The following is a 25,930-nucleotide window of genomic DNA, read 5'->3' as shown; positions in this document are numbered from 1 at the left end:
TCCTGGAATTACTATACATAGTCTAGAAAATAGCCATATGGAATCACAAAAATTAGCAAGCAACAAAAGATGATTTAAAAAATGACCAAAAAGATTGTTTTAAAAATCGAATTGCAGGGCAGCCCGGGTGGCTCAGCAGTTTAGCGCCGCCTTCAGCCTGAGGCCTGATCCTGGAGACCTGGGATCGAGTTCCACATCGGGCTCCCTGTGTGGAGCCTGCTTCTCCCTCTGCCTGTGTCTCTGCCTCTCTTTCTCTCTCTCTCTCATGAATAAATGAATAAAATCTTTTTTAAAAAAATTTTAAAAAATAAAAATCAAATTGCAGGTATAAAAAAAATTACTGAAATAAAAATCAGTAGGTAAACTGCAGACAAGACATATTTAAAGAGAGATGCATATGTGTCTAAAGAAATTACTCAAATTCAGCACAAAGTCCCAGGTGTGGAAAATATAGAAAAGAAATTAACAGATATTGAGGCAATAATAAGGTTTAACATATACTTAATCATTTTCAGAATTAAAGCACCACTATTCAACAGATGGCAAACATCTCAACAGCAGCAATAGAAGCCTGGAGACATGAAATATTATCATCAGAAGTGGAAGAAAATATCTTTCAACTGATAAGAGTTTTTTTGTCCCCGGTAAAAAATAATTTTAAATTTATAAGCATCAGACAAAAGAGCCCTAAAAACATGTCAACTATACTCAAATTAAAAAAACGAAGAAGCTAAGTGCAAGAAAACCAAACTAACAAAAATACCCTAAAATCATATAAAGTAAAAATTACTAAAACTATAGGAGAAAATGTATAAACCTACCATTGTAGTAAAAAAATGTCAACAAATCTCTCTCAATGATCAGTATGTCAAGAAAACAAAAATATTAGTAAATAGATAAATGATTCAAACACAAGAAGCTTGACTTACTAGCCATATACAAGGAACCCTATATCTGTTCACATTCTTCTCAAGTCCACATAATTACAAAACCTAACAGTATATAATAAGCCAAAAAAGCAAGTATCAACAAATTTTGGAGAACTGATGGCATCATAACCACATTCTCTTGCCACAAGTTAATTAATTAAGACTTCAATAACAAAAAAGGATAAATTTTGTCTAGACATTTGGAAATTTGAGAACTCACTTCCAAGTAATTCTGGGAGAAAGATGAAATCATAATGGAAATTTTAAAATATCTAATATTGAACAATAATATAAAAGGCATTTGTTAAAATTTGTGGAATGTAGTTGCTTAGAAGGAAATTATACCATTAAGTTTTTTTAAAGTTTGAAAAGTGTGTCAACATAAAAGGTTAGAGGATAGTAGAATAAATATGATAAAACAAACCCAGAAGCTCAACAAAGCCAAAAACAGATTCATCAAAAATGACGAATAAAATATGTGCAATGCTGTTAAGATGATACATGACATTATACATTCGTCAAAACCCACAGAAGTATACAACACAAATGGTAAAATCTGAAGGGTCAAAAAAAAAGTTAACACAAGTAAACAATATCAAGAATAAAAACGGGGTCTCGGGGCACCTGGGTGGTACAGGCAGTTAAGCATCTGACTCTTGGCTTCAGCTAAGGTAGTGATCTCAGGGTGGTGGGATCCAGTTCCAAGCTGGCTCTGCACTCAGCATAGAGTCTACTTGTGACTCTCTCCCTCTGCCCCTTCCTCAGTAAAATAAATAAATAAATAAATCTTAAGAGGGGTAGGGGTCCTGAAGCTACAGAGATAGCAGAAATTTGAAAAGATAATGGAAGAATATGAACCAACTTATGCCAATAAATTTGTAAACTAAAGCATATGGCTAGAAAAATCTACAGCAAACTGAGCCAAAACAGAAAATTTGAATGAATTTATAACCATTAAAAAAAATGAATTAGTAGTTAAAATCTCCCCACAAACTAAATCCAAGGCCCAGGCAAATTTACAAACACATTTTATCAAACATTCACAGAATACATATCTAAACATATGCAAAGAAAGGAGAAGACCCTGCAGTTCATTTTATTATGATATTAGTCTAACCTTTTTACCAATACTTGACAGGAACAACATAAGAAAGGAAATTTACAGGCCAATCTCACTGACAGCATAGATGTAAAATCCTAAACAAAATATTAGCAAACTGGATCTAGCAATGTAAAATTATCACCAAAATAAATTTATTTTAGAATGCAAGGCTACTATGGTAGAAGTTCTATTTATAATTCTTTTTTATTAAAATTAGCATATTAAGAGGGAGATAGGTGAAATAAGTGATGGGGATTAAGGAGTACACTTATAATGAGCACTGGGTGATGTATGGAAGTGTTGACTCACTATATTGTACACCTGAAACTAATATTACACTGTATGTTAACTAACTGGTTAAATAAAATTTTTTTTTAAATTAGCAGATTAAGATTAAAGAAAAATAATAATCTTGATAGATGCATAAACTATATTTAATTAAAGTCAATAACCATTCATCATAAAAATTAGCAAACTAGGGATAGGGGGGATTTCCACAATTAATAAAGGGTATGTACAAAAACAATTGGACAAAAAAATGATGTTCACAGTGAAATATTAAAATCATTCCCTTTAAAATTAGAAGCAAGACAAGGATACTGATTATTATCACATCTACCCATTATCCCCATATCTACTCACCACTTATACTGGAAAATTTTACCAATACAACAGAGAAGAAAAAAGGAAATAATAAATATAAAGATTATACTCAAGTTTGAACTATAGCATCACCATGACTTGAAGTCAAAAATATTTTTAACCTTGGTAGTAGGTACACATAAATTGGTAGGACCTAACTAACTTACCCATACAAAATTTAGCTTAAATCTAAAATAGAAAAAGAAGTGAAATGGTCAACAAGCATATGAAAACATGCTTGACCCCCGTGAGTAATCCAGCAAAATCACAATAGAAAAAAATATGTCAATCCATCTAATTACCAAAAACGGAGAAGTGAAAAAAACAGCTGTCATGAGGATATGGAGCTATGGAACTCTCATATAATGCTGGAGGGAGTGTCATTTGGTCATCAGAAAATAATTGGCATTATTTGGTAAAAGTAAACATACTAGATGTATTACACCTAAAGATATATCCTGAAGAATCTCTTTTCTTTTTTTTTTTTTTTTTTGAGGATAATTGACACACAATGTTACATTAGTTTCAAGTATACAACATAGTGATTCTATTTCTCTCTACATTAAGGTGCTAAGTATAGCTACCATCTGTCACCACATCACACTATTACATTATCATTGACCATATTCCCTGTACTGGGTCTTTTATTCCTGTGACTTATTCATTCCATAACTAGAAATCTGTATATCCTATTCCTCTTCATCCAATCTGCCTGTGCCTCACTACCCTATCCTCTAGCAACCATCAGTTTGTTCTCTGTATTTATAGGTCTGATTCGGTTTATTTATTGGTCATTGTTTTGTTTTGGTTTGTTTTTAGAATCCACATAGGAGTGAAATCATATGGTATTTATGATTTCAGTCTGATTTATTTGACTTAGTATAATACCCTCTAGGTCCATCCATGCTAATCACCAAAGGCACAATTTCATTATTTTTTATGGCTGCATAATATTCCAGTGTGTATGTGCGTGTGTGCACACACGCACATACGTGGACATGCCACATCTTCCTCATCTATTCATCTATCAGAGGACACTTAAATTGCTTCCACATTATGACTATTGTAAATAATGATACAATAAACATAGAAGAGCACACATCTTTCTGAAGTGTTTTCATTTTCTTAGGGTAAATGCCCATTAGTATAATTATTAGATCATATGGTATTTTGTTTTTCATATCTTAAGGGAATTCCATACTATTTTCCACAGTGGCTCTACCAACTCACATTGCCACCAATAGTACACAAGGGTTCCTTTTTCTCCACATTCTTGGCAACACTTGTTATTTCCCGTCTGACTTTTAGCTATTCTGATATGTGTAAGGTGGTATCTCATTGTGGTTTTGATTTGCATTTTCCTGATAATGAGAGATGTTGAGCATCTTATCATTTTAGGTCATCTGTATGTCCTTTTTGGAAAAATGTCTATTTAGGTCCTCTATTTTTTAATTGGATTTTTTGGTTTTTTGGTGCAGAGATGTGTAAGTTCTTTATATATTTTGGACAATAACCTCTTATCAGATATATCATTTGCAAATATCTTCTCCCATTGAGTAGGCTGCCTTTTTGTTTTGTTGACGGTTCCTTCGCCGTGTAAAGCTTTTTATTTTGATGTAGTCCCAATAGTTTATTTTTGTGTTTGTTTCCCTTGTCTTAGGAGATTTATCCCGCAAAAAATGTTGCTACAGTGATGTCAAAGAAATTACTGCCTGTGTTTTACTCTGATATTTTCATATTTTCAGGTCTCACATTTAAGTCTTTAGTCTGAAGAGTCTCTTAAATATGTGCCTCAAACAGCATACAAAAGTTTTTAAAGCAGCATTGCTTCTGGTAGAAAATTTTTTTAAAAAGTACTAGAACAGGCAGCCTGAGTGGCTCAGCGATTTAGCGCCACCTTCAGTCCAGGGTGTGATCCTAGGGACCCGGGATCAAGTTCTACGTCCGGCTCCCTGCATGGAGCCTGCTTCTCCCTCTGCCTGTGTCTGTCTCTCATTCTCTCTGTGTCTCTCATGAATAAATAAATAAAATATTTTTAAAAAAGAAAAGAAATATCACACTCACATGATGAGCTATTTAGGGAGAAAATAAATATCGCACAGGAATTGGACTTTATATAATTTAATTCTAAGGTTTCATAATTCCATACCCATCATAGTAAACAGCACAACATGCTTTACGTAAAATCCAATAATAATTATAATGAACAGCCATTGGCTACTAACTTTTGCAGACACTATCAGTTGCTAACCAACAGTCTTTCTTTGTTCTTCCTTGATAGCAGATTTCAATTTTGTTCTACTACCTATCCTTCCCCCCATGTAATTCAAGGGAGGGCATCCGAGAGCTTGAGGGTCATCCCTTACTTAGTCTAAATTAATCCTCTAATCCATTGATTTGGGGGTAAACAAGTGGCCCTGCTTTAGTCAAGTAGACATGAGATAGAATCTACTAAGGGATGCCTGGAAAAGGTTTTCTTGCTCCTATACGGGAGACTCACTAATGTATAAAAAGGCATATATATTTATTTTGATGTTGCCGTGCAGAGACATAACATCTAGGATTCTGCTGCCATGATGCAACCATGAAAAGATCAGTCTCTAAATTAAGCCTATCAGCCCATAATGACCACACTGAGAAAATTAATTAATTAAAGCTGGAGCTTTACTTCTTGCCTTGTTGGTAAAATAGCATGTCACCTTATTGTTTTTATTTTCTCACTGAAGTTGTATTAACTGACATGTCATGTGCCCAGTTTGTTCATTTCATCTCACAGTATCCTCATGAGCTAAGTTCACTGAATGTCCATCAAATGAATATTAAAAAAAAAAAAAAACAAGGAATTAAATTGCCCAAAGTCACACATGTACTTATTGGCAAATTCTGGGGTATCTGACGTCAAAACCCATGCTCTTAATGCCCTATCCATTCAAGGCCATCTTTCTGTGGCTGTAAGGGCTGAGAAGAAAATCCTAAAGGACATGAACATCCCATTATCTACCCACGTGCTTTTCAGGTGTAAGTCAGTGGTGGTGGAGTAGCAATGTTGGCAGTAGCCAAAACAGCCTCTTCACCTCTGAATCATAACTATGATTTTTTGACCTTGAAATCAATAGTCCAGTGGCTGCCTCCAAACAGTACTCCAGACTTTCCAAAAATTTAATTCCTTGTATTAAATCACTTCTTGCTTCAAGAAGCTAAAATTATTACCATTTTCTGAACTGATAAATCCTGTACTCAACAAATAATAAATAAATTCTAGCTTTATTGACTTAAATTCATCTGAAGTATGTAGAAAATAGATCTATAACCCTAATGGAATGCACTTTTTTTTTTTGCACTTTTATTTTTAAGGTATCCCCAATCAGACAATTTATTCATCTCCTTTCTTTCGTCAATACAAATTACTTATTAAACTGCTCAGGGGAAACCATGGATATGCACTATGTTAGAGGCTCTTTCTCCATTTCTCTCAGAGGTTAGGAACTTAAACTGCAAATGAGTGACTTCATGGAATCTCACAGGTATATTTTACATGACTTTTTTTGTAAACTTTTACAAAGAGCATAAAGCATCTTCCTATGGTTGTGAGCTGTTCTTTATTTTAAAAATGCAATGTTCTAAAAGGGGAAGCAACATTATATTTATTCTCTAGAAGATGTGCAAATTATGTATGCACAAAAGGAAGAGGTATTCCAACCTTGTGAAAGCATAATACATCTCTTAACATCTTTAAATATTATATCAAAAAGTTCAGTCTTACATTAAAGAGCCTAGAACTTATCATCAGAAAGACCTGGGCTGAAATCTCATTTGGGTCTCATAGAGCTGATTGATATTGAGGAAATCCTCGGTTTTTCTGAATTTCAGTTGATTCATCTTTAGAAATATGATCTTTCTAACTCTGTCCAAAGTTTTTAACATTTAAAAAGAGGTACCATGTATGAAAATGTGTACTCTAAGATGATGTATAGCAAGTACTACACAAATGTTAAATATCCTCTTATTTCTTAAATATGCTCTGGAAAAACACTTTGTCAACAACAACAAAAGAGCTGCTCATGAGACAAATTTGTGTGGAGTAGGAAGTCTACATTCTAGGAACTTACATTATGAAATCACAGAAAAAGCTGCTAAAAGATGAAGTCAAAAATTTTTTGCAGGTTAGTGGTAAGTAGTCCTGAGACAAGGAAGAAGTAGTAACCCATCAGATGAACTTCCCTTTGGTACTTTTCCACATTTTGAGGACTGAAATTATCTCCTTCTCTGTCTTCACCTTTCACTACACAATATTTTGGGTATTCCAACACACAAAAAATCTGGGGTAGGTAAACTCCTCTAAATAGTCTACCTTCCTGCAGATTAAAACACGATTAAATGAAACACTAGACAGGCATTAAGAAACAATATCTTGTCAATTTTGATGTTGGCATTGGTTTGCCAAGTACTACCACTGAAACATGGCCTTAAAAACTTAAAATGGTTATTTAGTATTTAGTGAAATGTGAAAACAACAACTAATTAAGCCACCAAAAACTAAAACTCATACAATAGAAGACTTAGGATCACCATCTTACCATTCTTTAGATTGAATACATACTTCTGGTATTTCATGCTGGTAGTAAAGCATATTTTTCCATTTAACTATTTTAACATATTATATAATGGTATGCAAGAAAGAAAGAAATGATTCACAGGTTGGAAATAAATAGCCACAGTGAATGGTTAAAAAAAAAAAAAAAATTTCACATCTTTTTACAGGTCTATGCTTAGGACCCACTCCTTTCCCCATCTGACTCCATCCTATTGTCCAGATTCCTGTACTATAGCATTTACAGTGGAAAGGAAAAAGAGTGGAAAGATAGACAGATGAAGTAAAAACTGGTAGCTACCGACAAGAATTAACCAAAACACGGGCTTATGGAGTTAATTGATTTGGCAAGTGAAAATTGTCTTCTCTGTTCTTCAGAACAAAATGTTTCTTTACGAATAAATTTGCCTATCAGGCATATGTTAAAAGATACTGTTTGTATTATTTCAAAATGTATCTTGACAACGAACCTCAATTGGCTCTTCACCACCTTTTACTTGACTTTCACCCATCTCCCCGTTCTCATAGCTGCTGCTCTTCTCAACCCATAACTCAGATTTTTCTACAGTTAGTCGAAGCTGGTCTAGATCTGCCTTGATTTGCTTGTAGTTATCTACATCTTGATTGGACACCAGCAATTGCACCTGGAAACAGAAGAATTTGAACCCTCAATTTACTTATGGAAATTCCTTCATTCTTATTTCATTTATGTCAAAAATCCCAAGTCTTTTAACAAATGTATTCCTCAATTGAAGTTTAATATTTCTAGAATATTTATGGTTATTTTAGATGTATATTGACCATGAAATCTAACCTGGAAGTATCTGTGAACACTACCCAATATGTTCATATGTTATAAAGAATTATATATTTTTAAAAAGTGAGCCCTAGCAAAATGCTAAAGAGTAATTTAAAATAAAAGATCCCCTAATTCTAATTTTACTGCTAAAATTAATTTTTCCAAAACTCTAGCTATGTGAAAAGAGGTAGAAATACAGAAATAAGTGGAAGAAAGTCTAAACCTCATATTATAAACTTTTATTATAATTTATATGTATTACATGACATACAAATTATGCATAATTATATCTATTTGTATAATTACTCTTGTAACTATTTACATTTTAATATATTCTTATAGAACTTGCTAATACAATGAATATTAGTGAAACACACAAGTAAGCATTAGGTATTAATCGTTAATAGTCTCAAGATCACCGTCATTCAGATGACAAAGAAAAAGATTAGATCCAAAATAGTTACTTTCTTTTGTATTTACATATTTTTCAATCACAAAATATTTATTTCGGCACTAGTGCTTATCCTAACCAAATTTATCAGTAAAACCTGGGGTCAAAATAATAGCAGTGACAACAAAATTCCTAATATGGCATTATCCCCCAGTGCCTCCCTAAATCTTAGTGCCTGTCATTTATATTAAAGATATTAACTGAAAATCATTCTTGGGGAACTCTTTCTAAAATAGATCATGTCTTGGCTTAAGACAAGGCCACATCTGTCTTTAAAAATAGGAAGTGTCTCTAGGATAAGCCATACAGTCTCATTAACTCTGCAACCATGAATTCAGGTCAGATATTATAGATTTTATTTATTTTTTTTTAATTTTTATTTATTTATGATAGTCACACAGAGAGAGAGAGAGAGGCAGAGACACAGGCAGAAGGAGAAGCAGGCTCCATGCACCGGGAGCCCAACATGGGATTCGATCCCGGGTCTCCAGGATCGCGCCCTGGGCCAAAGGCAGGCACTAAACCGCTGCGCCACCCAGGGATCCCCAGGTCAGATATTATAAACAATATTTTCAGAGCTACTGCTATGGCACCATGGAGGGCTTCTCAATCTTACCTGTTTAAATGCCTGTAAAACTTCCGCTCTCTGGCTGAAGTGCTTGAACAATAGTTGCAGGGCTCCTGATAGCAAAGGAGGGTAATCATGCATGATCAGATGAATGAGGACCCGTAAAAAGGTCCTGCCTCCTTCATCATCAAGTTGAACTGGATTTTTTTCCTTTCTGTAAAACCAAAGATAATTTTAAAATAAGTTATATCTACAAAAATTCTACTCATCAGTGGTTAAAATTGTGTATACATTCTCAGAGTTATATCACTTTTTTCCCTCAAAATTGGAAAGAAAAAAGGAAGATCATTTTACCTTTTTTCCCCCTGATATAACCGATGAAAAAACAAAGCATACATAAGAAAAGCCTGTATTTGTCCACAAAAGCAAGGATGACCAACCATCCCAGTTTGTTCAAGACTGAGAGGGTTCCCAGGAAGCAGGATTCCTCAGTGCTTGCACTGGGAAAATTCCAGGCAAAGCAAGATGAGTTGTTCACCTAGATAGAAAAAACTAGAATCCAGAAATTGATCTAAAAAAATCTCAACTCTAGTATTGACAAAAGATACAAGAATGGATGTAAAACAGTAAGTAACTTTCCCTAGAGCCCTAGAGACCTCTCCACGACTGGTGGTGAGCACCTAGGGAAGGATGGGGCACATGTGCACGTGCGCACACGTGCACACAATCATCACCAGAGCTGGTCTGTGTATTTCGAATATTCAGACCCTGGGCAAATCTGCACTGGATAAGAGGGCCATTTATTTTAAGATGAAAAACCGTACACTGATTTATTGTCTCTTCCTTGAAATAATGAAATACTTGAATAGGAAAACAGAACAATAACAACAAAAACTGTCAAAACAATATAAAAACAAAGCTAAACCAAATGTTCACTAAAGATAAAGAAAAAAAGTCCTTTTTGATTCTCTTGATTCTTCATTCTTATTTGTCTTTCTAACCAAAGAAAATGCAACAAAGGGCTTAGTGTGATATCTATTTAGGTTCTCATGGCAAGTCTGTAATAGAAATGAATGTAAGAGACTCAAAAATTTGTAGCTTAGACATTTTAGGTTTTTTTTTTTTACTTTTCTTTTTTACTGCTATTAGTTTCATTTCTGAAAAAGAAACAACTTAAAAACAATAAAAGTCAGGGTTCCTGAAAACAAGGGTGGGTAGTCACATCAGAGGCATTTTGTTTTCTTTAACCATGGATATTTCCAACTGGCAGAAAATAGCTTTATTTCTCACAAATGAAGTTAATGATAACATTGAAAGAAGTCACTTTCTTGCTTCAAATTTCTCAGATGCAGGAAAGCAATGTTTTGCAAGACACGGCACTATTTATACCAAGGGACTTAAAGGGCATTCGCATGCTGTCATTATTTGAGGAAAGAAAAGCAAAGAATTCAGGGAAAAGTTCAATATGCCGATCTCATCTGTCTTGTCTCTTTCCCCTGACCTACCTAATGAAAGGCTATGCTTTCTCTTCTACAATACATTAAGAGCTTTATTTCTGGCAGAAATTATGTTGGCAACAAAGGATCTAAAATTAAATAAATATAAGAAGGTAAACAATAACAAAATATCAACAGAATTCTACGCAAAATCTTATCCAGAAGATAAAGACAGGTAAATGCTACTGTACCTTCCAGCAAACATAGTTTCAGCCTGGGCTGCAATTTCATCTATATCAGGAACAATAGCTGTTAAGAGAAATGGTAAAATCCATTCTTTATGGGTACCATAGTTAGGAGTCATAGGATTTACATTTATATAAATACGCCTAATAATATTTGTCTTAATTTCTTTATGCCACCAAAAGTCAATGAACAGCCTAAAAAGTCACAATCTTTTTTTTAATAATAAATTTATTTTTTATTGGTGTTCACTTTGCCAACATACAGAATAACACCCAGTGCTCATCCCGTCAAGTGCCCCCCTCAGTGCCCGTCACCCATTCACCTCCACCCCCCGCCCTCCTCCCCTTCCACCACCCCTACTTCGTTTCCCAGAGTTAGGAGTCTTTATGTTCTGTCTCCCTTTCTGATATTTCCTACCCATTTCTTTTCCCTTCCCTTCTATTCCTTTTCACTATTATTTATATTCCCCAAATAAATGAGAACATATAATGTTTGTCCTTCTCTGATTGAAAAGTCACAATCTAATTCCATTTCAAGATCAACATTTCAAATGAAGTTTATTTTAAATATATATTGCTATAGTCAGAGATATATTTAGAAAACCAAAAAGAACCATTTACAAAGTTGCTTTATCTGTATAAACACATATTTATATGCAGCAACTAATCACACACTCACACACACACATTTGTAAGTATATATAATTTAATGGGGTGATGACATGGAAGGATGTTTTTTAAACATGTTTGTTAAAGAATCAAATATAGCAATAATGAACCTTGTTATTATATGGTACTTCCAAACAACATGTCCTTTTACCCACACTTCCTTCTAAAATTCCATCCCTTCTTCTTGTGGGACATTAATTTTTTTATGTGACCCAATCACGATTTCACACCCATCCTCACTACTAATATTTTGAAGATATCTTTCTGAAAATAACACATTTAAATAAGTACATTATTTATTTCTTATCTCCAAAGCATAAAAAGAAAACAGAGCAAGATATTAAAAAGGCAAAAGAATATTCCCCAGAAAGCTCTCTTATAGATTCAACCAATGAAAGAAATCAGGTAAATCTAAGAGAACTGGTTTTCTGATGGATTACACACACACACACACACACACACACACACACACACGCCCCACCCCATACTTTATTGACACTTAGAGCTTCTATTTCCAGAAGTCTGGCTTCTGAGAGCCAATAATTTTTATGATCCTGTCAATGCAACCACCAACAAGACTTTCTGGTTCTTCCCTATCATTCCTGGAAATAGCCCTTTGGGGGGTTCTATACTTCTGGGAATCATAAAAACAACACTGTTGCAAATATACCAGAAGTGACCTCTCCCTTAGGAAAGCTTAACTCCATCTACAGAGGCATGCTGCCTTTTGGATGGTACTCATGACTCAGAGAGCAGGACATTGGTCTACCCTTCATTTTAACTACACACTTGTAATCAGTGAATCAATCCTGTCAAATTGATTGATGGATGAAAAAGAGGAGGACACCTGACATTTTCATGGTGGTTGTGTTTTAAAGAAAATTCCACATCTGTGGATTTTGTATACAAATCCTATCCTCAGAAAAACAATTCTGTACCTGGCTAAATCTTTAATACACATAGTTTCTAGCCCGCTATTACTGGCCTGATCTATCCAGACAAATGGAAATTTAGTGTTTCTTAGGTTCCAGAAGGTACTTTCCAGAGTCACAACATTTTCACAATAATTTTTATGCTCTTTCTTCACTATATTCGTCTACACACAAATAGACTGGTTTTATTCTCATGTTTTTTAAATGTGAAAAATAGTCATATAGTACCAGTCCATAACCATGCAAAGTAAACACACACACACACACACACACACACACACACACATTAGCCTCCATTTCGACCTTTAGGAAATACCACATCTTTACTCTTGAGTTAGGCAACAGCTTCCTACAAAATACCTTTCTTCCTGACAGCAACATTTCACACTGCTCTTTGATTAAGCTAAAAAAAGGTCTCTTGGACTTTCACCAAAACAGCATCATGCTTCTAAGATTCAGGCTCTGAAGCTGCAAAGATCTCAGAGGGAATCTCTGCTCTACTGCTTTCATGACCTTTAGCAAGGAACTTAACCTACCTGGCCTTGATTTTCTTATCTGTAAAATGGCAAAATAAACAGTACCTCTACCTTTCTGAGCCATGACAATAACAAAATAAACTGTATTCCGAGGACTTAGCACCAAGTAATTGTAAATACCCTCCCAGTCACTCTAGGCAAGTCATCTAATGCTCTGTCTCTGTTCCTTCATGTCACTGGTGGATATTATTTTTATATTTTGTCTCATAGAAATACTACTATGTCTGAAAATATGAAAGCTACAGAGTAAATGTTGTCACAAAGGAGATACCTGATGGTAGTAATGTATCTGGAGAGCCATTGGCAGATGTTTCGGTGTTTTCATTGTTCTCTCCAAATTCCTTCTTATATATTGACAGCATATATGAGATCCTGTAATCTAGTCTGACACTCAGGATAAACTACAAAGAGCATTAAAAACATAATTTTATTTTTTAGCAGCATTTAAAACTACAGTTCAGTACACCAAGAACAACATATCAACATTTCACATGAACTAATTAGAAATCTCAGTTCTTAACACATCAGTTGCATACATACTAATCATTCATAAAGCTAAGAGAAGTCATGCATTTCCATTAGCCAATGTCAGTAAAATTCCAAAACAGTCTTTTGGGAAGCAGAAAAACCTGACTTCCCATGATTTCTCTGACTATTCCAGATAGAGGTATCCAATGAGTATGGATGAAGAGGTAATGATTTCACTGAGCACTACAGAATACCATCGGCTCTGGGAGGAGAGTGCTGGAGCTGTGACCTGCATTCACGCAGAGAGAGGCCCAAATTTCAGAGATAATAGTGGATTCTGGCTATGGCACAATCCATCTTGGCTCTAGGCTACAAAAGGACAGCTGAAGTAACAATATCCAAATATGCGATGGACTGGCCTCATTGGTGCCTGTTTTTCCTTGGATTGTGGTGTTGTCCTTGTCTTCCTTAACTAACACATTGACAGAAACTGAATGCCAAGAAGGTGCCTGTCTCTGCTAGGCATTATGAAGAATGCAAACACCTGAAGCCCACTGCCTTCAAGAAGCTAAAGCCTGAGTCCGGAAAACAAAATATAGCATTGTTAACATAATTAGAAAATTATCAGGGGCTAAATCATGTAGTATAGAATTCAATGGAGATCAGAGACAGAAAAAGCATGGGCTACAGATTTCTGAGTGGAGAAGGGGAACAAGAGAGAAGTGGTTTTATACAGGGTTCCCTTCCATCCCAGTTTGCCTGAGATAAGCCTGTTTTAACCTTTTATCCCGGCATAATTACCATCAGTGTACCCTATGCTCTTGGAAGAGCCTTGTTTGGATGGTAGACAATAACGTGCACAAATGGTACTGTCCGCCCTAATCTCCCAGTATTTCTGTGGTAACATACCCACTCCTTTCTCCTCCTTCTCTGGCATTCCTTCTCATACTCCTCTGTTCCAGTAGCACTGGACATTTCTCTCTTGCCTTCTCACATTTGTTCGGTGTCCACTTTACCTTGAAGATCCTCCTCCACCCAAATAACCTGTTTTTGAGATATCCTCCAAGATTCAGCTTGAATCCCTTTTTTTAATGAAGCTTTCTCTGGTTCCCCTAAGTCCATTTTTTTCTACTTTTTGCTCACCCAACACATTACTTACACCTATTTGTCTACCACTCACTTAACACTTCTATTATTTACTCTCTCTCTTTCTCTCTTCCGATAGCTCTCTATGCTCCTTACGGGCTGCAAACATGTTCCATGGCAGTTACGTTTACTTAAATTCAACAAGTATATGCTAAGCCAGGTACTAAGAAAGGAGCTGAGGGTACACAAGAGGGCCAAGGATAAGACCTGCCTATGAAGAACATATCTTGGGGAATGAAAAACAAACACCAAAGAGTCTTTTTTTATTAGTATGTGGCGAGTGCTGCAACACATATTGGCTGAGTGGATTCTGGGTAAGAGGACTTTCAAAGCGGGGACAGACCATAGGAAAACAGAGTTGAGAGGAGTCACTGGACTTGGTAGTCTAGAGCAGTAGGGGAGCAACACAAACTAGATGGTAGGTGCTTGAAATAAAGGTTTTAAAAAAACTCAGGTAAAGAACAAATGAATAAAACATTAATTGGTAAAACATTTACTTTTAGCTGAAGATTAGTGCTCACAGAATTGTATTTTATAAATATAACCAAAATAAAAGCTTTCATCCTCTAGTATATTTAATTGTGAAAAGTAAATGGAAGGTAGGAAAGGAGCAGAAGGAAGAATAAAAACAAAGACAGAGAAAGACAGTTGAGAAAGAGCCAAAGACAGACAGAGGATGGGGAGGGGGCCGCCTGGGTGGCTCAGGAGGCTAAGCGGCTGACTCTTGGTTTCAGCTCAGGTCATGATCTCAGGGTTGTGGGATCAAGCCCCAGTTTAGGCTCCACATTTAGTGCATAGTCTGCTTGAGAGTCTCTCTCTCCCTCTCCCTCTGTTCCTCTCCACCTACTTGCTCACCCATTCTCTCTCTCAATTAAATAAATCTTTAAAAAAAACAGAGGGAGAGAATAAGAGAGAGAAACGCAAAGATACAAAAAGAGAGAGATGCGTAAAACAATGGGAAAAAGAAAGAAAGAGCAGACAGAAAGCAGGAGACTTTGTGGGGCACCCAGTGACTCAGTCCATTAAGCGTCTACCTTCCGCTCAGGTCATGATCTCCCAAGGTCCTGGGATTTAGCCCCGCATCAGGCTCCCTGCTGAGCAGGGAGTCTGCTTCTCCCTCTCCCTCAGCCCTTCCCCCTGCTCATGCTCTCTCTCTCACTCTCTCTCAAATAAATAAATAAAATCTTAAAGAAAAAAAAAGCAGGAGACTTGTATAAGGAACGTGGCTATAAAAAAATTCTTGAAGAGGTGTTCTAAGAAAGAAACATATTCAAAAGCAGCACATAGGAACACAGAGAGAGTGAATCAGACCCAGACACAGAAACACAAAAATCAGAGGGAGAAAAGAGATTCAATGAGAAATACATTAAAAGCCCAAAGAAGCAGCAAGGAGAGATCAGCCCTAACTGGCCCTAGCGCAGTATCTCCATCTCCTCAGTTTTTAGCTGGTAGATTGTTTTTCAACACTGATCTTCTGTAACTGCAAACTGAAATGAGGTCACATATTTTAGAGGTTGTCCCGTGAGTCGTATGATGGTAAACTATGGGCTCATTAGGTCCACAGGTCAGGTGATCACTACCGTTCTCAGTTTAAGAATAGGAGAACCAAGTGATTTTTCGGGGTCATGAACACAGGGTTGGGAGGCCTGCCAAGATTTCTCAGGATTCAGCCTTGGAATTTCTGGAGGAACTGTGAAACGTTTTATGATTATAAATCTAATTACTTTAAATAAAAATGTACAGACCCTTCCAGGACTACTAACCCACTTCTGGTAGCTCAGCCCACATTAAATTATGATGAAAGACTTAGTAAACTGTACCCAGAATCTTAATAAATCCTTGAAAACTCCAGGCTGCATTCTCCAAATCTGGAATAAATGCTATAATTAAAGTATCATAAAACTACTTTCTAAACTTAAAAAAATGCTAAGAATTCACAGTTACAGTAATGGGGAATTTATTCACTAGACCAGTGGGCATGAAATAATAATTTATCTCCTTTAAATTCATAGAGCAAGGTATTAGACTATATTAATTTTAAATATATATATTATTTCTAGCCTCTTGGAAACAAAAACACAAAGAGAGACAGTCATATATAAAATACTAAAACCAATTATTAACATTTTTGTTAATAATAAATAAAATTTTCTGTGAGTTTCTTGCTACAATGATAAATCTGGGTACCTAAAATTACATGTCCAATTCAATTAAAAGTAGAAATAGAGTTAGAATTCAATCTCAAGTTTGCCTGCTCTGAATTCCTTAAGTGAAGGTAAAATGAAATCAGGGTCGATATTAAATGAGAAAATGCATATGAAAGAGGTTTGGTAAACCTCAAAGCACTCCACAATTGTTAGATGTCACCAGAAACACCTTTAATGGAAATGAACAAATGTAACAAATACGTTAAATAAGGTTGTTAACTTAAAATACATAAATTAGAACAATAGCACTTCAGGATATTTCCACAGGGACTTGGAACAAAGAGTGTAAAAGTAACCAGGATACACAATTAGGTATTTGTCACTTCACTTCCATTATGTAACCTACCTGTAAAATCTCAATAATCTTCAGTTTGGTGTCCATCACGGTCACGTCTTCATGCTCTACGGGGCTCCCTTGCTTGCTGGGGTGGATGCTGGGCTGAATGTCAGGTACACTCATGGGGAAGATAGAGCCTCTACTGAGTACCATTTGGGTCATCATCTCTCCCACCCCATGGATGGTTCTCATGACATTGTTTCCTGGCACAAGAAAAGTCTTTAAGTCAACACACATGACATCTGGAGGGACAGGTCTAATAACCAGTTGGTCAGAACCAGAATGACAGCCAAAGTAGTAAGATAGGAAAGAATAGCATCAACCCCGCTCTGGCTCTTTCCTTATGGGCAAAGTACAGATACTGCAGACACATTTCAAAATGACAGATTTTAAAAATGAAAGTTGACTTTTCTCAGAAAATGCTTTCAAATGAGGCACCACAGTGAGTTGTGGTAGCTCTGATAACATCCAATTCAGGCCCTTCTGGAACACAGTAAGTCCTACCAACTGTCATACCAATAGGCCCTAACTTATAACAATAATGTGAGAAAACTCTACAATAAATGACTTGCAAGTGAGGATACGAGGATTACATGAAAACATGTAAGTGGTGACTAGCATCCTAATCCTACCCTCAAACCAAGGACTTCAGAGCTTTGCTTTCGTGCTTATGAAAAGAGCTTGTGAAGAGCATTGCTCTAACTTCATTTTAAGGAAAAGAAAGTTTCATCTGGGGAAGAAGCATGTGTTTGCCAATACACTTCCCATTCCTTATCCAGTTGGAATAAAAAATCATTATTCAAAATCCACAAAAAGTAATTATGCTTGAGGTAGTTACAGAAACACAATAGTGACAAACATGATCATTTTCAAAAAGGGATCACTTCCCTTCTACATCGTCTGAGTTTTAACTTCTCATTCATTTGTCCTCCAATAAAACTGCTTATACATGCATTCCCTCTACTGACCATGAGCAGCTGTACCAAAGGATCCTCCTGACACTGCTCCAATTTATGTTCTCCAGCCTGACTGTTGTTTCTCACTTCTGGATTCCCACAACAAACAGCAAGGATTCAAAGGAACAATTGTCTGCTTTTCTTTCAGAACACTGGTCTTTGCTCCGTGTATGTTCATAGAGCTTTGCTTGAGGCAAAGGCCTAAGAATCTGGCAAATAATTTTCCTTTCCCTAAGTGTCTCAGGGTGCAAACCAAGAGAAAGGGAAATGGAAATAAGATGGGATGAGATAAAACTCTCACTTCTAAGTGAATAGTATCAACTGTAGGAATGCATACAGGATTAAAGGCAAACAACTAAAAGGAAATATGAAAGGATGGCTCAAAGTATCTTGACGGTCTTGTGCTGACCAACCCACAACTTTTATCAGGCCACTGGTAATCACTGTGAAAAGTGAAATGCCTTTTAAAACTTATTATCTGATCCATATATGAAAGTAGTATATGTAAAAGAGCATGGGGCTCAAATAGTACATTTTGGAGTAGGCAGAGACATGACATTTTTTTCTAGAGTGGCATCTTCCAGGCAGAAATTAACTGGTTTTCCTTCTGAGAATCTATGACCTTTATTTGACTGCTATTTACATAAACCAAAAAGGAAGGAAAGAAAAATATATATATATGAAAGATAATTTCCAAGTTTGGACAAGATTGAGACAAAGGATTTGAAACAGCCCTCTTTTCTATCAGAACAACCTTGACGCAGAATGCTTCATTGTCTGTGGTTCTCAAGCAATCATAGCAGTTGACTACTTCCAAATCCCTCCACTGTTTGCCATGTGGATTGCAGGGATGCACATCTGGTGGTTGGCAATGGTTTTAGGTCACTGATGTGTAACCAGTACATTTATCCGAATCTTGATTCGGCTATGTATACGTGTTAGCCTCCAAGAGCTGCTTTCTCACCACTAACACAGAACAGGCTCCTTTGTTATTCCTACCCGATTCACACAGAAATCCTTGGCACCCACAGTGTCTGCATCTTATTTAGATTTGCATGGAAAATAATCATTTAATCCAAATGATTATTACACAGAAAGTTAGTCCAGACAATTCTTTCCCCCAAATATAGATCCTGTCACCAAGAAATTAAAATCTAGAGGCCAGAACCAGAATAATATGTAACACATGTTGCCAAAGACATGGGGGGTTCATTCTGGTTCTGCCACATACTTAGATGCCTGTGGCACGTGGTCACCACAAAACTCTCCTGACATCTCCATGTATGGCTAACTGAGAGGTCTCAGAAGATGCTATATTTTCTGGAGTTGCTTGGTGGTGATGAGAGGTGCTTAAATTGTGAACTATCACAGCTTGGAAAACATAAGTCAAATGCCACATAAATCACAGACATGCAAGGCTCCCAAGTATCCATTTCTCCAGAGAAAAATTTGATTCTGGACTTTTGAGATAAGTCAGAGGCCATCAGTTTTCAACACTGCCAAAGAAGAAATCTTACCACTTCTCCTCTCAATCATAATTAGTTAATACCATTAAAAAGTTTTCAGCAGAAACACTACTATATTACCATATAAATCCTCTGGACAAACTAACCCCTAAAAATTCAGCTTTTCTATGCCTTTTATATGAACCCAGCAGCCAGAATTTAGATTTCTGTGTAAAAAGTGTTGAAATGGTTTGAAAACAATGGAAGTCATCTTTGTTAATCAAAAGTAAAAGGAAGGAATTGCTTAGAAATAAAAGCAGATGGACTTTTCAGGGTTTTTTTATTACATGAATGTATGGATAGTTTTACTAATCCTAATTCGCTCAAGAGAAAAACCCAAAAGTAAGAAAGGTATGCATTTAGATTTTCCTAAATGCATAATGGGAATGGGAGAGGACTGAGAATACATAGTTTCTTTATTTCATGGTTCCAATGAGTCCAGTTCCCATTACCAATTCCAGAGAAGTAAAAAGCAGTAAGAAATCCACCTAACATAAAAGCTGACCAGGATTTAATTGTACCTACTCAGAAATGGTGGTACTGCTTGGGAGCATTATTATTGCACTCAACAAGTTATTAACAGTTATGTGAATTTCTAGAAAGCATAAGAGATTTAACAGGATCTTATTCAACTGAAATTTATCTTATGTCTATTGGTATTTCTTTTATTTTATTTAAAGTCATCTTTGCTATCTTTTCCTATTAGAAATATATAACACTATAAATGATAACTTGAATTTTCCAGTTGTTTAGATTTCAGGTAGACATTTCTAGAACCTTCCCAGCATTTATAAGACATCATAGAAATATCTGATTAGAAGAGTTCTGTGAATAACTGTTCAAAGCAATTTAATTGTTCTGTGACTACTAAAGTCAGTTCAGTGTTTTATAATAGAAGCCAAAGAGTGGATAACCCCAAAACCAATCTTACTTCCCTGAAACATACTTTCGTAGTTGGATTTGAAAAAATGCATCTGCCGTTATAATAATTCATTTGAAACAGAATGATGTTAAACCATAAAGACATGACTCAGGAAATCTTCCTACTTCCCATCTCTGCTTAGCAGCTCCTTATAAATCTCCACTTGCTAGAAGACGCCTACACTTTAGAACTGGAGTGGTTTTCTATTTTGAACATTCTCTGGAGCAGTGCTTCCTCCCAGTGGTTGAGGGTCTGGTTATAAAAGGGCTTTTCTATATGCAAAACAAAAACACTAACACAAGATCAAAGCCTTAATTAAGCTACCAACACAAGCAAGGTAATGAGTACCATGGTACCAACCTTGATTAAATGGAAGAATAAGATTTAACACCCTAAGAAGACAATAGATAACCAGCATTCCCAGTTCAAAGTTAGATCACAGTATTTTAGAGAGATAGATAATCTAGTTTCCCATCGGGTTTTAAGCTTTATGCTGGACCTGGTGGGAACCTGCTGTTCTTCTGCTTGGAGTTCTCTTAATGAGATGGTCACTTAACGTGCTTTCTCACTCCTTTATGATTTCTGGTACAATGTCACCTCCTTAGATAGACCTCTTCTGGCCATCCTGAAGGACTGCTATCACTCTGGAAACACGCACCTGCTTTACATTTCAGCCATGGCATCATCACCATCTCATATCATATTTTATATTTGTTTATGTGTTTATTATATATTCCTCTCAAAAAAAAAAAAAACACATAAGCTCTATGAAAATAAGCCCTGCCTAGTTTACTGCTCTGTCTCCTACATCTGGAATAGTGCCTGACACACAGTAATCATTCAACAAATGTTTGCTAGATTAACGCACTAATAAAAGAAAAAAAGATTTGATAAACAAATGAACTATTAAAAATGAGACTGACATTTTTATTTAAAAATGGATCTTATCCTAAAAATATTCCATCTTTCATCAAGGTAAGTTTTTGTTTGCTTTATATTTTCCTAAATTTTCTAAATTTTTTCAAAAAACATATAATTTCACGTTACTTGAAAAATTATTCATTTAAAAGAAAAGAAAAATAAAATAGATACCAGTGAGATAAGAATAATCATGAAATCTGCCCATCCCATGTACTTTGCTAGGCCACTTATACTCCTACAGTATCGGGGCATTTGGGGGACCTATCCCACTTTACTCAGCCAGAAAGTGGCAGAGCTTCAGATAGAGGTCAACCAATATGAACATGCAGTTTTTATCCCACACCATGCAGCTTTGCTAATGGACCACCTCTTACAAGTTTCCAAAGATTTTATACTAGAACTCATAAAACCTACCAAATGCAGAAAGTAAAATTCTTTTTTTTTAATAGTTTTTTTTTTTTTTTTTTAAGTAGGCTCCATGCCCAAAATGGGGCTTGAACTCACAACCCTGAGATTAAGAGTCTCATGTCCTACTGACTGAGCCAGCCAGGCACCCTCTGAAAACAAAGATTCTAATTAAAACTGCACTAAAAATGTGAAATTACTATTAATCATGTAATAAATTTGGTCACATTATCCCCAAGTGAACTTATCCAACCAGTTTTTATTATATATGATGGGTCACACATTACTTGGAGCATTATATTTGCAATGCACAATTTAATTTTAAGGGCAGCTCGTGCTCAGAATGCATTTATTAAATAACCAATGTTCACCTGGCTCTATACTAGGGACAGTGGAAGTGTCATAGGAAGAGGACATAGCAAAAGGAGAAATGACAACATGGCTAGGAAAACATAAAGCATATCCATAAAAAATGTAAGAACAAATACAAGGCAGTTGAGATAGTTATAGTATAGCATGGGCAGTGGGAAGATTGCATAGGATATTTTTTTAATTTTTTTAAAAATTTTAATTGAAATTTTTAATGTAGTTTTTAAAATTATCTTAGTGTGAGAAAAGTGAAGGGCAGCTTCACTGAAAAGACACAATTTTGAACTAGGCTTTGAATGGAGTAGAAGATTTAGTGTGATCTTTCTAAATTTTTTCACCATCCTATGTACACACTCTTACACCTAACAAAATATGTTCCAAGTCCCATGAGAATAAGGTTACATAAAATGTGCAAAAAAGTCATGAAGAATAAAAAGTATCATATACTTGTAATGTAATGTGTATACTTTTACTACATCTCTGAAAAACAACTATTCTCCATTTGATCATGGCCTATTAGAGCGGCCATCATCCTACTAAGGAATGTGTGGTTCCATCATAGCTCATAATCTCATATACTCTGGCATGATTGACACAGAATATCACCTCAAAAAGAAGTCTTCCAGAGAAGTGGTTTATAAAGCATACTCAGTGGACAAAATAGACAATATACACTTATTTTTCTTCATCCTAAACAAATACTCATTGACTACAGTGTGTTGATGACCCATTTACACATTCCAACTTTCCAAAACCTTAGAATTAGAACAAAGCAAGATCTATTGGAAACATGTTACCAAAATATAGTAATGTTATTATCCATCTTTTTTTGAATATCAAGTAGACTGCTTAAAAGAAAATTATTTCCCATCCCACCCACACCCTAAAGAAGTGTTATTCAAAGGATGGATTTAAAAAGCAATTCATACAAAACAGTGGTTGAGTTCTACATCCTACTTTGGATTTCATCACTGTCAAATACTGACAAAGTCATTTCAATATTCCAAACCTCAAGATTTTAATTTGCAAAACTCACTTTAATTCTTAACAGTTGGTAATCCAAGCAATAAATGAATTTACATGCTGCTTTACAATTGAGATACAATATAGATACAATGAAATGCAAAGATCTTAAAAGAAAAGTTTTAGCACTTCTGCTGCAGGACATATACCCATATGAACCACATGTCATTCAGAAACCAAACATTTCCATTACCCCAGAAGCTCTTTTATGCTTTTCTCCAATTCATCTCCTCTACATCCCTCCTCACTACCACCACCACCAAAAGCAATCAGTCTTCTGATTCATCATCACACTACAGATACGTGCATTGAATAATGTAGTTTCATATGTACGATTTTAGTTAAAATCATCATAACCAAAATGTACTAGTAAATTAATCATTGTTAAAGTACAGAAGGGTCTCTAGTTCTTTGCTACTCTACTATTGCCTCGACCAGAGAAGTTTTTTGTTGATGATTAGTGAAGTCAGAGATAACATGTTTCTTAAATGTAAAGAATGAAACAATGAAACAACAAAGGATAACTAATATACTGAATGATTCCATCAAATCCTCAAACTACATCAACAAGTTGAAAACATATGATAAAATCAAAATATAAAAAGCTGTCCTTAGGTCCAAATAAAACCAACTAAAGTATATGATAAAAATGTGATGTAACAGAGCACAAATTCAACTTCAGTCGTGTTCAAGTTTCATGGGAATCTATATTGTGTCAGTATTACTAAACAGACTCATTTCACCTAGACTGCATTACATTACCCCAGTGTTCAGAATGAATGAGAAAGTAACTGTCCTTGCCTCTGTGGTGGTCAGACCAGTTATCAGTGATATTTGAATCATAAGAGGAATAGTTAAACTACACAAGAAGAGAAATGCAGGTGACACTCTGGCCATTTTCAAACCCAGAACTGACATCTGGAAGTGATGTTCAACTTCAATGTGGCTCCAGGGAACAAAAGTAAGACTGCTAATTGGAAGTTAGAGGGAGGTACATATAGGATAATCTAATAAAACAGACCTAATAGAACAAAAGAGACCTAATAACTGGAAGTCTTAGAAATAAGACCTGCCTTTTGCAGCAACAAAATCTTGGTCACTCTCATGTTCAAGGAGATTCTAAGTGACCATTTATAATGGGTGTTGAATGAAGATTTAAGCTTGTATATTGTGTAGATGATTTCAACAGTCCCTTTACATGCTAACATTCTATAAGTTTAGGTTTGTGTTCCAACAATAGACCTTATTGTAGGTCACTGGTAGACTCTCCAGCAGAACTTGAGAGAACTGGGGAACTTGTCCCAGTGTATTAACACCTTGAGGCATCAGATTCTGAGGTTCAAACAATATTTATAAATAGAGGAAATAGTTGGAGTAGAGAGGAGGTGAGGACAACATGGCCCACCTCAGTCATTCTCATTATTTGTGAGGTCATCCCTAGGTATTGATTCCACCCTATGAACTCAATCTGGTAATGTTAGCTCTTCCTCAGTTCCAGGAACAATTCATATCACTCCTAGGAAACTCTAGAGGCTTCAGAGTCACTTTATAGCTCAAAGGATAAGAATAAATTCCACACTAAACTGTGAAAGACGCTCCACACACTGTGTGGTGATACTTTTGAGAAACCAAAACACAAAAAACTAAACATGATGCCTTCATTTCTGACAAATCCCACAGAAACACCAACAAACACAGAATCAATCTCCTGCCTCTACTAAGTCAACCAATTAAAAAGTCTAACAAAAATAACTTTATGTATTATAGCTTTATGTGAATAATGTCTGAGAGAACCAAAAGGAAGTTATAGAGGTACTTCGTGACTTAACTGTACTATGTAAATTAGGCATTCATCATACCCATTAAGTCCTTGTGAAATTTATTAACTCACACAGTTAGCAAGTGAATATTTCAATCATATTACTCTATTAAGATGGTGCATCAGAGATCACTGAAAAAGTTATAACAACATTAATCACTAAAACTGCTCAAATAAAATTGCAGGGACAAAAATACCAGGAAATACTTGAACACGAACTGGCATTTGTCATGTTCTCTCTCATTCATTGGAAGTTTAGAAAGCCAAACTAGAAGTTCATAAGTAATAAAGGAAAAATAATTCCATATTTGGAATGTCACAGTCTATAAGATATTTTTAACAATCAAATACTTACATATTTATATAAAACATGCAATTTACATACATACATCAAATGCATTTCACTCAATAGATATTTTTGAAAGTCTAATATATATATAATAGTATATTTTGTGGGCAGCCCAGGTGGCTTAGCGGTTTAGCACTGCCTTCAGCCGGGGGTGTGATCCTGGAGACCCGGGATCGAGTCCCAAGTCGGGCTCCCTGAATACAGCCTGCTTCTCTGTGTGTGTGTGTGTGTGTCTCTCATGAATAAATAAATAAAATCTTTAAAAAAAATAGTATATTTTGCTTGTCACAAGCTGCTTATCAAACCAGAAAGAAATTATTTTCATAGATTTTCTCCCCACTTTGCTTCCCCTGGTCAATAAATCTGAAACATTATTATGGAATTATCCAGGTAGTAAATCTAAGAGTCGTGGAGGCTTTTGTAAGTCTACTAGAGAAAAACAGACTTATAATTACAAAATTAAGAAAGACATAAATATATATTTGGAATATTAGGACCTCTAAATACTTTTGTTCTCCAAATGCATGCATATTTATATAAGGCAAGACACTTGCATACAATCATCTTAATGATAAGTGAGGTATGAAAGTACATATGAGATAT

At 35.5% G+C, this 25,930-nt stretch overlaps 1 protein-coding gene across 3 annotated transcripts in view; it reads right to left on the bottom strand.

The window, feature by feature from the left end:
- ITPR2 (inositol 1,4,5-trisphosphate receptor type 2) overlaps positions 1-25,930 on the bottom strand; it is a 472,019-nt gene that overhangs the window by 276,965 nt on the left and 169,124 nt on the right. For all 3 annotated transcript variants that reach the window (XM_025455430.3, XM_025455431.3, XM_049102671.1), the window contains 5 exons: positions 17,068-17,261; positions 13,172-13,301; positions 10,770-10,827; positions 9,131-9,296; positions 7,735-7,908 (listed from right to left, as the gene is read on the bottom strand). In XM_025455430.3, the coding sequence (XP_025311215.1) occupies positions 7,735-7,908; positions 9,131-9,296; positions 10,770-10,827; positions 13,172-13,301; positions 17,068-17,261 (722 nt within the window). The remainder of the gene's footprint in view (positions 1-7,734; positions 7,909-9,130; positions 9,297-10,769; positions 10,828-13,171; positions 13,302-17,067; positions 17,262-25,930) is intronic.

The sequence above is a fragment of the Canis lupus genome, chromosome 27 (genome assembly GCF_003254725.2).
Source record: "Canis lupus dingo isolate Sandy chromosome 27, ASM325472v2, whole genome shotgun sequence".
In the NCBI taxonomy this organism is placed as follows: Eukaryota; Metazoa; Chordata; class Mammalia; order Carnivora; family Canidae; genus Canis; species Canis lupus.
This window is presented reverse-complemented; position numbering and strand designations above follow the sequence as displayed.